The sequence below is a fragment of the Balearica regulorum genome, chromosome 7, assembly GCF_011004875.1.
Source record: "Balearica regulorum gibbericeps isolate bBalReg1 chromosome 7, bBalReg1.pri, whole genome shotgun sequence".
NCBI lineage: Eukaryota > Metazoa > Chordata > Aves > Gruiformes > Gruidae > Balearica > Balearica regulorum.
In genome coordinates, this window is record NC_046190.1 from 30260344 (window position 1) to 30274002 (window position 13659).

The 13659-nt window shown below is 38.4% G+C and overlaps 1 protein-coding gene across 3 annotated transcripts in view; it reads right to left on the reverse strand.

Annotated features, from left to right (window-relative positions):
- Positions 1-13659, reverse strand: part of OGDHL (oxoglutarate dehydrogenase L) — a 53190-nt gene that overhangs the window by 17874 nt on the left and 21657 nt on the right. For all 3 annotated transcript variants that reach the window (XM_075758704.1, XM_075758705.1, XM_075758706.1), the window contains 10 exons: positions 12120-12266; positions 11421-11511; positions 10730-10909; positions 10221-10349; positions 9663-9842; positions 9242-9394; positions 7777-7879; positions 7024-7152; positions 4532-4682; positions 1214-1341 (listed from right to left, as the gene is read on the reverse strand). In XM_075758704.1, coding sequence (XP_075614819.1) covers positions 1214-1341; positions 4532-4682; positions 7024-7152; positions 7777-7879; positions 9242-9394; positions 9663-9842; positions 10221-10349; positions 10730-10909; positions 11421-11511; positions 12120-12266 — 1391 coding nt within the window. The remainder of the gene's footprint in view (positions 1-1213; positions 1342-4531; positions 4683-7023; positions 7153-7776; positions 7880-9241; positions 9395-9662; positions 9843-10220; positions 10350-10729; positions 10910-11420; positions 11512-12119; positions 12267-13659) is intronic.

Here is a 13659-nt window from a genome sequence, read left to right on the forward strand (position 1 = left end):
TTTCTTGAAATAACACCATTCAGAATAGCAGTTCAGATAAGGCTAGGATGGATTTTTTTATCTATATTACAAAGTGTCCCTGATTTTGTTGACAGTTCTCTCCCCTTTTGAGAAAGCACTAGGTGCAGTGCACGTTCCGGCATTGCCAAGATCAACCACAACAGATGGATACTTTCAGCTGAATCCCGTAACTGTAAAATGTGGGGATGCTGAAGACATGCCAGAACCTGAGAGGGAGAGCTTTGATGCCTGTTTCATATGAACTATTTTACAACTTATTTCCACATTGTCTTTCTTGCTGAGCTCTGCTTCTTGTATAGCTACATTATTCTCTGAAATTCATCTTCTGCCATTACTATGTAATTTCCTGTTGAATAATAACGAGACCAATGCCAGCATACTCTGTGACTTTTCCATCAAAAGCTGCCGAAGTCTCCCAGTTAATAGTTTCGAAGTACAAGCATGTTCTAAGCAGCCTAAACAGGTATACCATTTGAAGAGTGCAGAAAGTTTTGCACTGCAAGCACACTGAAACCTGCAAATTCATATGCCTCATACCACAGGCAACACACTCAAAAATTAAAGAAAACAAAAAAAAGAAACAAACCGACAAACACACACCTGGATGAAGTTTTGCCCTCTAATTTTTAATTTATGCTAAAATGTTAAAACTGAAATATACATTGAAACCAAAACCCATCATAGGACACTGTAGGAAAAACACCCAAGAGTTTGGCTTAAAGTTTATACTACAATGAGATTTTAAAAATCCTTCAAGATAAGAAGACAACTAGGGACAAATCTCACAATGAACAGGGCAAATTTATTGAATCTCTTGGTAGAACTACTTTATTCAGTGGATGAGATAGGGGGGAAACCAGTTTAGGCATTTTGATTGGATTTTAGGGCCTTGTTCTGCAATTCCTGGCTCGCACCTGATAGAAAACTGCAATGAATGTGATAATGTCAAGATACAACAAAGGCAGAGTTTGTTTATTTTTAAATGCCACCCGCAGGAGAATTTTGTTTGTTTGTTTTGAGGCTTGGCAAACTCAAGTAACAAAGTAAAACTTTGTAGCCAGTAGGTTTAACCACATTAAAGCACAATCAAAAAAAAAAAAATCCTCTTAATTAGCAGTCACCAGTTCCTACATCTTGTTTGAGACCTATTAAAACCTAAGCAGATCTGTCAGAGAGGTACCCCGAGACATACCTAAGACACCATATTCAGAGAGGGAGCTGTTACACACTGTATAGGGGGCCTGCTGCTCCCAGAGGTGATTCATGGGAACACACGTTCTCTTGTCAACTTCTTGATCATGAAGCACATGATGACGATGGCTGCAAATAGGTGTTGAAAGAAATTTATTAGCTAAGAATAACTTTGGGCTTTAACAGAGCTATTTGCAAACCTATGTTCTAGAAAGCATGCAAGCAACGCAGTTATCTTTGCTTTACACAACAGCCTGGTTTGGTTGAAATCTAGCAATACCATCACGTGTCTAAATACAATTGCTGCATTATAACAACTTTCACTGACTATCCAGGCTTGTTCTCAAGCACTCATGGAAACTGAAAATACCTCATCACTAGTAGAACTGGGGGGGGGGGGGGGGGCGGGAAGATAGGGGAAGGTATAGGGAGGTTGTTGCTATAAAATAGACTGATCAAAGTAATAAATAAATAAATAAGAAGAAAAATTTTGTTATTAAAAACATTTCACTCTGCCTCCATGGCAAATTCTATTAATCTTTTCCTTAAAGCAACTGTTGTTTGGCTTTTATGCAAAAATTTAATCTAATCTCAGCACCAAGTCTTGAAGTAGTTGTATCCTCTTTCCTGGTATTTCCACTCACATGCACCATTTACAGTTCTCTAGAACACCATTAATCAGCATTAGAATGGGGCACCAAGGAACACTACCAAAACAGAGATGACTGAAGTAATTACTGTAATCCATTAACTCTCTGAGCAGACTGAGTGAATCACACCAATATGTCCAACTTTACAACTGCTAACATAAGGACAGTTATTATACTGGTAACAGCTATTGTGTGTCGTATAGCTGCCAGCACTGAACTGAAGATTGAATCTTTTTGTACTTCCCTTTGCTATAATGAATGCTAGCGAAAAGAGCTCTGAAATGTGTTTAGAAGTCAACAATATAAGGCCAGGAAAAGACAATCTTTGGAGAACAGCTCAGGGAGGGAGGTAGATAGGGGAACATACACACACACCCCAAATAGCTGTTAGGCAGAAATAATTTTTGCCACTGTAATTTTATTTTTGTCATTCAGCCGAAGATACAAGGTCTAGCTAGACGATAAGCTTCTTGAGCATGAACTTTTGTGTTTCCCCAGCAAAAGGTGATTGCAACGAGCATAGATGGGCAGCCAGAAATACGCAGACATGCATGTCAGATTTTGCTGTTGCGCAATTGTCAGGTTTACTGACATCAAACCAGCACAGAATCAAGTCTCTCCCTCCCCCTTCCCTTCTCCAGAGTGTGTCTCCAAGAAGAGAAGGGGCCCGGGCCTATCTGCAGCTTTATCTAGCTTCTGTCTATTGATAACATGGAGTACTGAAATAGGAAGAAAGCAAGTTGTCACACTGAATACTGACAGAAAGTACTATTTTCTAGACAGCACTTCAGAAACTCTAAAGTAACGAAAGCATTCCCCATCATGTTGTTTTCATAACGGCAACGCAGTGACTTCAATTCTTCCCAAATTCTAGCTGATACTCCCTCTTCAATTAGTCCCAGAGATTTGAGACATTATGTACTTCAAGGACTTTTGGGGGTAAGGAAGGGTCTTCTCAGTACAGCGAGAGGATTAAATGACATATACTTTCTATGTGTTTACAATCTGTTTTTTCCAATAAAACTGCACTAGCATTTGCAAATGTCTTCAGTTGTTAGGGAAGTTGCTCAGCTTTATTATAAATGACAAAGAAACCAAACCACAGCTGAAAAAGAGCAGCTTTACTGAGAACTGCAGTACCTCTAAGATGTGTTTGCACCACAAGTTAACTTTTCTACTCATTCTTCTGACGAAATGAGCCTGAATACAGTATAACAGGCGTAGACATTTCTACAGTGTTCTCTTCTATTTGACAGAGTAGTTGAATGTTATCTGGCTTCCTTGGGTCCAAGCCATTTTTTTAATCTCACCCTTTATTGTTCAACTGCCATATCACACTCATAACAAAAACTCATAATCATACCACAGGCTAGTATTTTGTAGATTCCACTACTCATCAGGCAAACTGAAAACCCAGCGGTAAAGCAGAATGAGGTTACTGTAAGTCAAACATCTGCAGTACCAGCTTCAGTCCTGACCTTCACAAGAATTTATTTGAATGCCTTTTTACTTCTTTTCCAAAAGACTGAATAGTAAAATCCAGATGGCAAAAGAATCCTTAGCTAGTCTTCGCCAGTCTGAATAGTTTTTTATTTGAACACATTTTTTCTTTTTCCCCCCCTATATTGCTGTGAGCACAACAATTATTTTTGCTTAAACAAACATCAAGAAAATCTGGACGATAGTTCCAGAAAATCCTCTTCCACCAGGGAGAGAACTGGGAATACAGAGAATCAGTAGTCGCAAGACAAGTCTATAGACGTGCTCTAGCCATGACTAAGCACTCACCTGAGAAGGGGGGTATGTTGCTAAACAATGAACATGTGTGAATCAAGGTTGGGGGGATCTCCCCATTTTCAGTTTTGTTTTCAGGTCCCGTCTGAAGGATTTTGTTAAACTGCCATTAGAATGGGAGTAAACAGAAGAAAACCCAACAAGACTGGATACCAAATGAAGCTCAGCACAGGAACAGAGCACTGTACCAGAGAAGGCAGGCACCAAGATTTATCTCTCTCTCTTGCAAGCATTCACAATGAAGCACAGTGCAGCTGCTAGTTCATTCACCCCCAGCAACGGGCTTTGCATCAAAGGCTTCAATTAAATACATCATTAACATTTCACTCCACAGAGAATCAGGTAAGGCAGCAGAACTGTATACATTTTTACCAAGTGATCTGATTCTGCATTCATTCATGCTCCATAGCCATTAAAATTCTCAGTACAAAGGATCTTGTTTCACTTAAAAAAGCCTTGCCAACTGGCAATGTGTTTGTTCACAGGACACCCGAGTTCCAAGGAGTCACCACTGGAATGGTATTTAAAAGACTTCAGAATCTGCAGCAGCAAATACCCTTCTTTTACTTCTCAGCAATTAGATGGACTTCAACTGAATTTTTAGTTAAAAAGCAGAAAAAAAAAATAATTTCTGCTTTTCAGCAAAAGAAGGAAGAAAGTATCTAAGAACATTTGATCTACCTTAAATACAATTCTTTAAAATGCTGTTTACAGAGACACAGGAGATTTGATTATTCTTGACTGCCAGAATCTATAACATCCAGATTGATGCTGAATAGCCTCAATGTCCCCTTCCCTGCAGAAGATCATATTGTTTAAAAAATGTGAAGGTTTTTAAGTATGGCACAACATTTAATAATTATCTCGGTACTTACCTAAAAGTACCCCTCTCCACATCCTGTCCACTTAGTCGGACATGGATCCCTTCTTTCAGAAAAGAGCCAAAAGCCATGTATTCTGCTAAGGCCCAGTCAACAACCCTGTTCTTGGTCATTTCCAGGCGGGCTCTCAAAATCCTAGAGAGTCCTACATTGGAATAAAGATCAGAAATCGATGGACCTCCTTCAGAGATATTTCATATTCACATTACATTCACCATTCTCCTTCCCCACTAGCTAAGTTAAACACAGATCTTTTTAGGATCTACAAATTGTTCTTCTAGAATTGAACCGCTAGCAAAGTAAAATAATTTGTTTCCCAGACAAAGGGTTGCATAATGTTCATACCTTGTTTTAGAGGAAGAAAATAAGATTGGCTGTGTCAGAAACTACTGAGGACAATTAAAAAGACTCATGGTGAAATACTTCTTAAAGATCTATTTTCACATCTCTAACAGCAAGTATTGTTTTATAAGAGATTAAAGCCATCAGCTATTGGGTTTGTGATTTTTTTCTTCTCTCTTTCTCTCTCTTTTCTTGGCATTTGTCTTATTGGACTTCTGGACGTGTTACAAAGAGAAACAGGCCAGATTAATCAATACTATGAATATCATATAAATAGGAAATTGTAGCAGCTGCCAACAGATTTTCAGTTGGTAACCAAAAGCTGGTTTTTTTTACAGTAAAGATTTTATAACTCGATAAGCCAAAACACAAGTTGCGACACTATAACTTTTAAAGGGAATAAAACTTCAAAGCTGCACATGGGTGCTTCCAGCTTTGGGGCTATAAGCCTAGTTTGTTTAGTGTCACTTGACACCATCTTATTTTCACATATGCACTGATGCTTTTGGCAAGCTGTTCTATTTGATATTTTCCCATACTTCCCTTTGTTACTTTCCCCATTTTTACAAAAAATCACCCTGTTTGCTTTCTACATAAAACTATTCTGTCATCAAGATTATTGCATTTTAAGTAAAAAAAAAAAAAAAAACCAACTTGAAAGTTTTCTCTTTAGAATATACTAAACATTTGATAAAACAAAATAATCTTCCAATTGTTTGTTGAAAGACTGCTAGAGATAAAGCTGTTTCGTTCTAGTGGAAGGACAAAGTACTTCAAAGGTGCTCTTCCCCTTCTAATTCTCCCAAAATTTTCTCTTTCATGGCCTTTTAAACTGCATAAAAGAATCTAGCAGACCAAAGTTTGCTTTGAACCATAAATCCATCTTATATACTGGCAAGTGTTACTTAGTGTCAATGGTTAATCAAGTTACTAAAGAGAGACTGTCTTACTTTTTTAATTAGAATGTCTACTAATAGATTTTATTGGCTGACTATAATTTCAAATTTATCAGTGTCACAATAAAGTGCACAAGTGTATAGAAGAGTTTTAATGTTCATCTAGTAATTGTATCTGCTCAACAAACCTGCAATTGATAACTGGGAATGCCCTATCAATATTACTTTTAACAGTGTTTAATTGTCCCCAAAACACACAAACACATAGTACATGTACAGCAGACACACTTTATTCCTTGATGGATGCCTCTGGAGAAGAAAGATTAGCTAGAGATTTTATTAAGAAAAAAAAAAAAGCTCTTTCTCCTGATCCTAAGTACACTCCAACATATCAGCAACAAAAGAAAAAAGATCCCCAAACAAAGCGTCTCCATGTTTCCCTATGGAATGAACATGTTATTGCTCCCTGTAGAGCTGCTAGACTTCAACCTGACCAAGTAGTAAAGAATTAACTCAGAACTTTGACACAGTGCCAGGTGCTCCCCAGTGAGACAGGCACATTTAACTTCTTACTGTAATAGATGCCAAATTCAGAATTGAGTCTCTTCAGACCAAAAGCTAAGACTTTGAGAAAACACTAGATTTATACAATCATCAATGCTAAATGGTAAGTTGAGAGGAAAACTGTATCTGAATTTGCCCACACAGAGTCCATTCAGCTGTACTAAAACTAGGCTCATTGTCAGCAACGTTGCCAGGTCTGAAAAGACCAAGCTATATTCCTGAGTAGAAAGTTATCTAACAAGAAGAAAACTCTCTTAAGTGGACCTCAAATTACCACTGGTTTTAGCATTAAAAAACCCATTAATAGCACTTCCTGAGATGGGCACCTTACTTCACAGTAAGTCCCACAAACATGCTGCATAGTGGCAGCATTTTCCACAAGGACTTGAAGAATGAAAGGAGGTATTAACTTAATGTTACAAAGAGACTTCTACCTCCCTCAGAGGAAAACCTATTTTAATGAGGTAGGGAACAGAAGTGGTGTGATACTGAAAGAGCATTATGCTGAGAACAAGCAGCAGGACCTTAAATGTCACATTCTCCTTGCCCAGAGGGTGGAAGAGTTAAAATAAAAGTCACAGGCATTTTCCTCTTTGGGAAATAGCCCAACAGCAACTCGTGTGCAGAAATATAAAATCTGAGCAAGAAACGTAGCCACTAGGAGAAACAAAGACTCCAGCTGACCTGCATGTATTTTGAAGTCTTTGACTGGCACTGAACTAGCTACATTGCCAATGTGAGTCAGCAGGTCTTCTGAAATGCCAGTTGGAGGACAAGACATGCTCTTGGGTTCTCCATCCACGTTAAAGAACCCTGGAAGTAAAAGATTTGGTGAGAGGTTCAAGGAGTGATTAAGAGATATCTACACGATTTACAATTTATTTAAAAATTCACAACTCTTCAAAGACATTCCAAGCAGCAGCCTAAACCTAGTTCGTCACCTTTCACTGAGAGAAACAATTATTCTGATTGTCTGCATGACAAGAGAACTTGACCTTACAGGCACAACACGATCTGTTTTGTTTCTGCTTTCACTCCCTGTAAAGTCCAACTATGTCGGCAGAAGCTGCCAATAAAAGGCGCTCAATCCCCCCACCCCACCCCCCCCAAAAAAGGGGGGAGTATGAGACATACTCCTTCTTCCTGAAGGCACAAGACAGTTATTACAGGAAAACACTTCTCTGCTAAAGTGAAAAGATGGCATTAGACGTCTTTTTCAAAGTCACACCTTACTTTTTGCATGTTTTTTTAAGAAAAGCACCTCTTTCAAGTAGATCTGGCAGAATGTTTTATTTACTATTAACAGGGGCAAAACAAAGGTCACATTTTATTTTAAAGGAGTAGTCTGATAAAAACCATTTAAGAGTTCTATAATATGAACTCAAAATAAAAGCACAGTAATATTGACACCAGGATAAGTGAAAGGACACTTCTTACCAGGCCAAGGTGAATCAAGCCAGTGCTTGATATGTAGGATCTTGTTATCCTTAGATCTAGTATATGCTTCTTCACATATTCTATCATACTTTGCAATTTCTTCCTGCAGAACAAAAGCTTTCTTTTTAAAATGGATAAACATAACCCCTTTGTATCTTACAGATGACATCTACCATACAGTATGATAAAAAGTTGCTTAACTCCAGAAGAAAATTTACTTACAGTTATGCAAACAAACAATTTCATTTTATCTAGGATCAAATTACCTTCTAGAAACAAGCTTGCCCACATTAACCTAAATAAATTATTTAGTTTATTGGACAGGTGTTAGAATACTAAGAGCTGAAGTTGCAAGCAGTACTCTAGAATGAGACAGAACTGAAGTACCAAATATAGTTTACAGTCATACTTCTAAGATCAGCACTATCCAGCTCTCATACTTCACTATACAGAAGCCACTAAAGACTAGAAAAGAACTTTTAAGAAAACTAGTCTGGCTAGGAGAGTTTAGCTAAGAATCCGCTGGCTACACCTATTAATGGCAAGAGTTACAAAGCCATATTCTGTAGAGGCGGAATCCCTCTACAATATCTACGTTTCAATCCAAAACCATACCCAAGTTACCGAGCTAGCTAATCTTTAAAGTAGTTAACAGCAATGTTGAGCTCAGTCTGCACAGCAAAACATCCATCCAGGATCCTGATCCAGCCACCAAAGCCCATGCCACTACTGGCACACTATTACGACGATTCAGGATAGCTAGTTCTGCATGAGCTGTGATCATTCTTGCAGATAACTGAATGCACCTACATGAACAGCTTTTTTGTTGATCTGCAATATTGTGTCACTACATAGCTAGCCCCACCTTCTCAGAAGGTCCTTTGTTGCATCTGCACCCTACACATTCCCTTTTAAAAAGATTAAGTTAAAGATCTAAGCAGCTTAATACAAGCACCAGATTCTACGCTTCATCCTTCCGGAATATTTCAAGTGATCTCTAAACTTAGTTGAATCATTGCAAGAAAATAAAAAGGTTAAATTGATTTTATTGCATTACTGCTGGATATAAGCCTGCCAAGGTTATCAATGTGAAGCTACACAGTTACACCTACAAGCATTCAAATACTGTCTTACTGCTGAATCAAGATTCTAGAGATGAAGAAGAGCAGCTGACAAATGCCTCTATCTCCAACATTCACATCTGATCACCTTTTACAAATCTCAGAACGGAAGCATTTTTTCTGTGCAGGATGTCTTAATTACTTCGCAGCACTTTCAGTCTTTTTGTTACAATGATACTATCTATTTTACATTAAAATCCAAACCAAATTGAATCAGAAAGTGTCAAAGGGTGAAGACTCATTGGAGTAATGAAAGGAAGGTTTTTAAGTAGACAGCATACAGTGACAGTTGTGTCTTCCTACTGACAGCTTCTTAAGTTCCCTTCAACTCTGTTGTCACGTACCTCAAACTCCTGCAGTGTTACAGTCCCATCTGCAATCAGTTTGTCAGCATACTTCTTTAGCACCGGCACCTGTTTATGAATCTGCTTGTACATCAGAGGCTGGGTGAACATCGGTTCATCCATTTCATTGTGCCCTCTCCTACGGTAACAAACCTACAAAGGGGAAGATTGTTTCTGTTGGTAAGGAAAAATGTACAATGAAATCCTTCAATCTCAGAGGTTTACAGAGATTTTAGGAGGTTTAGGATATAAAAACATTTATGGATTTTTGTGGGGCCGTTCATTGTTAGTTTTTTTTAAATGAAGAAACTAAAGGCCATTCAAAACAAAATATGTTTCTTGACCGGGTCTTCTAAGCCACAAAAAATAAGAGAGTACTACATAACACACAGAATGAAAAGTTAAGAAAACCAAGACTTACCAAGTCAACCACCACATCTTTATTGAATGTGTTTCGCCATTCTGCAGCTACACTGCACACATACATCACTGCTTCAGGGTCATCAGCATTCACATGAAAAATGGGAGCATTGACCACACGAGCAACGTCAGTAGGATATGGAGAAGAACGGGCCATACGGGGGTCTGTGGTGAAGCCAATCTAAAAATTCCAGAAACTTCCATGAAAAGGTCGGCATCTCCCTCTACTTTGTTTTGAACGCTTGAGGTTTTCATTTAATAGTCATTTACACAGCAGTTGTATCAGCTTTTCATTTGGGCTAGCTAGCTTCTTTTTGCTCCGTTAAAGACAAAAAACCCCAAACCTAATCCAATTAGGCGTTATAAATGGAATTAAATAAATGTAGGTGATAAAATATTACCCACTCAAAGTTGCTAGATACTATGATCGCTTTCAGGAATATCCTAACCGTTCTAATAAATGGAGGGGACAATGCACCCAGCTAATAACAAGAATAAAACAAAATACACTAGCAACTCTTCAGCAGACAATTTTTTTGGAAAATGCTCTACTCGTTACCTGGTTGTTGACCACAACGTGAATAGTGCCATTCGTGGTGTAGGATGGGAGGTCACTAAGATGAAACGTCTCGTAAACCACTCCTTGTCCTGCAAAGGCAGCATCCCCATGTAATAATATGGACATAACCTAAGAGGGAGGATTATACACACACATCCACACATATATTAGAAAGCAAAACTGCAATTTAAGCTTCTCAGTAGGATTTCTTTGCTCCATATTTCTGTAGTGCTTATAAAACAGAACTGTATTTTTATAATAAACCATAGACTTGTCAGCATTCTGCTGCCTTTGCTCAGTTTGCAAATGAAAAAGTTTTAAGCCTACTTCCTGAAGTTACTGTTGAGGTACCCTGTCAAAAACCTTACCTAGTTCAACAGGTGACATATCCCTTTTGTGAAGGAGGAAGAGAGGAAGATTCTGTGATACAAAAGTACTGGTAAAATATTTTTATTAAAAATAATATGAAAAACTACTGGTAAGAGTCACTATATTAAAAAAATCTTTACCTTTTTCCCTGCCGTATCTCCTCGATAAAACTGTTCAGCTTTTGTCTTCCCTTGCACAACAGGATCAACTGCTTCCAAGTGAGAAGGGTTAGCCATCAGCGACAGAGTGATTTTCTTGTTTGTTGCTCGGTTGATCCTCTCATGGTACATTCCCAGATGATATTTTACATCCCCAGATCCCTAACATGCAAGATGCAGTTACAGTTCAGGAATGGCATTCATAGCAGCTGCAGCCGATTGACTAAGCCTAAAATTTGTGCTTCAGTTTGAAAAATGCATCTAGCTAACTATATATCAGTATGCACTATGGGTTTGACACCATAATTTCAAACTGGAACACTGTTCCTATTTTTTTTACCTTAGTGTCACTATCCAATATTGGATAAATATTTACAAAATACTGATACTTATTTCATTTATATAAAACAAAGAAAAATGTTTAGAGATTATGAACTCAGTCAAATGACCTGGAACTTACTTATCTACAGACATTCCTATGACACCTTCTGCATGTTAGAGGTACAGTATAGTCTTCAAATTCGTTAAGAAATTTCACCAAATCATATTCCTCAAACTAGAAAAGATGACAATGCATTTCAGCAGCTATTTTCATAGTAACCATGACCAAAATGACTAAAAACTACCTTGAATGTTGACCTGTCTTTATAGTAGTTTTGAAGAAGCATCTTACCTCATCAGCTGCTTCAAGTTTGGGATCAAACTGACAGAAGATCTGCTCCAGCTCTTTTCGGATTACGTTAGCCAATACGTTCAGCCTACCTCTGAGAAAATTCCAAACATAGTTATGTCTCAAAAATGTTAATAACAGAGTTAACAGCATAAAACTTATAAAATCAGCAAGTCATCTCTGTCAGAAACTTGCAAGTAAGAAGTTCACTTCAAACTTTTGAACCTGAAACCCTTCATTCTACCCTGCTTCTCCCATTCCAAAGTTCCTCCATTTGTGTGCATTTGCACACATTTTATAGCACCTAGCTATCCGAGTATGAGCAATGAATTTTGTAGCTATATAGCAGTTTTAACACGATGACATTAATAATTAAGGCAGACTGCAAAAGTAAGTTTGATACTACCTTGCCAAGCTTTCTCAGTTCTAGACTCTATGCAATAGGATAGATACCATGGCTGCTGTCAAATTTGCTTGCAGCTTCAAAGTCCACTGAAGAGAGTTTCGCTAGCATTTATCTGCGAAGCGGGTAGCCTCTCACTGACAGGTACTTGTCACAGTTCTGTGATACCATTACTCGCTATGACTGACTCTTGCTACCCTAGCTTCTGCAATATCAACTTTGTTAATAAAACTCTAGAACACAAAACTTGTCTTAGGACAATAAAAGCCCATTTGTTGGGGGCTTTCCATTGACATTACCTATGAGGCATCCCCATTATAACATATTCAATTCCCATTTCGCTGGATTTATCAATGATGGTCTTAAGTGCAGGAATCATTACTTCGCATCCTTCCAAACCAAATCTCTTTTCGGAAGACCACTTGCGAGCAAGGAAGTCTTCAAATCTTTGCCAAAAAGAAACAAAAAAAAAACCAAGAGAGTTTTCGTATTAAGATAATGTAGAAAATATAGAAAATACTTACTGACAAACATTTTTTAGCAAATAAAATTACATTACACTGTTTTAAAATATCTGTGAAAACATGTTTTTAAGCCTCTGGAAGTGAGTCACATGTTGGGAGGGAGATGTAGGAGACAAGTCTTTCTCCTCCATCTGAGAAGTATTTACCAGCACTTTGAAACAATTCAGACAGGAAGAAGAGTCTCCACCTTAGACAAAATTCACTTCCCAAGTTAAACTCTGCTCCTTCCCATGTATACAAAATGTATACTGGCCACTGGGAAGGCAGAGGAACAGCAAAGAAGTCTCTTCTATGGATTGAAGAAGACATAACAGAGAACCTGTATTTTCTGGAAGTAACAATTAAAAACTTGGAGAAACACAGTTGAGAGCGCGCCTATTTCATAGGTCCTATTCAATGGCAAGGCTCCTCAGACTGCGTGATGTAACAGCTGGTAATGTGCCAAGAGCTAGGACACTGGTATCTTTGCCTCAGCTGCAGCAGAAGAAAGATGTCAATCCTTGACAACTCTATGTTCTTTCATTCTTTAATGCATTTGGGCCAGAGGCAATGTGAGTGGCTAAAAAGTACCTTTTAACAAATGCTGAAAAGATTACATGTTGTAAAGCTTGGAGATACAAAAGGCAAAGAAAATACATCTTCATGAAAACAACTGTATTGGTTACATCATCTGTGCGATGCCTTGACTCATAACATTGCCATAATCCATTAATACTCCAGCTTATTCCTCACTTAGAATGCTGATATTTACCTGTTTAGGTTGAAGTCCTAAAAGCAGTGAAATGAAGAATTGCCAAAAGACTCCTTATCTCACCCACCAACACCCTTACAACTCAGGCATCTAAGCAACAAGGCAGGCCCTCAGCTGAGCTATGCTGAAGCTGAGCTATGCTTCCTCGGGGAAGTTTGCAGGGCTATGCCAGTTTATATAACCTGAAAGTGGGGTCCCATGTGAACAGCAAGTCCTACAGGGCAAATCAAAGTGGTGGCTGTACACACTATTTTCCTCCTCTTTGCAGCTGCACGTTAAGCCAGTACTGATCAAGCAGAAAGTTCATTATTTGAGGCAAACTGCCACTAAGTGTGCAGAACTACAGTACTTCACAGTCACATCTTCCAAGTCCCCCATATGCCACTGTGCGTTCACGAGGGTTGGCAGCTCATCCGCTGTCACTGCATGTGTTCAGTACCCAACAAGGAGCAAGTCTTGTGAAAGATGGTTACTCTCAGAAGGGATAATCTGGAAATGCTTGACCCTGGACAGGCTTAAGAAGTTGCCCAGATCAGACTACACAATCAGGGTCTAACATGTTTA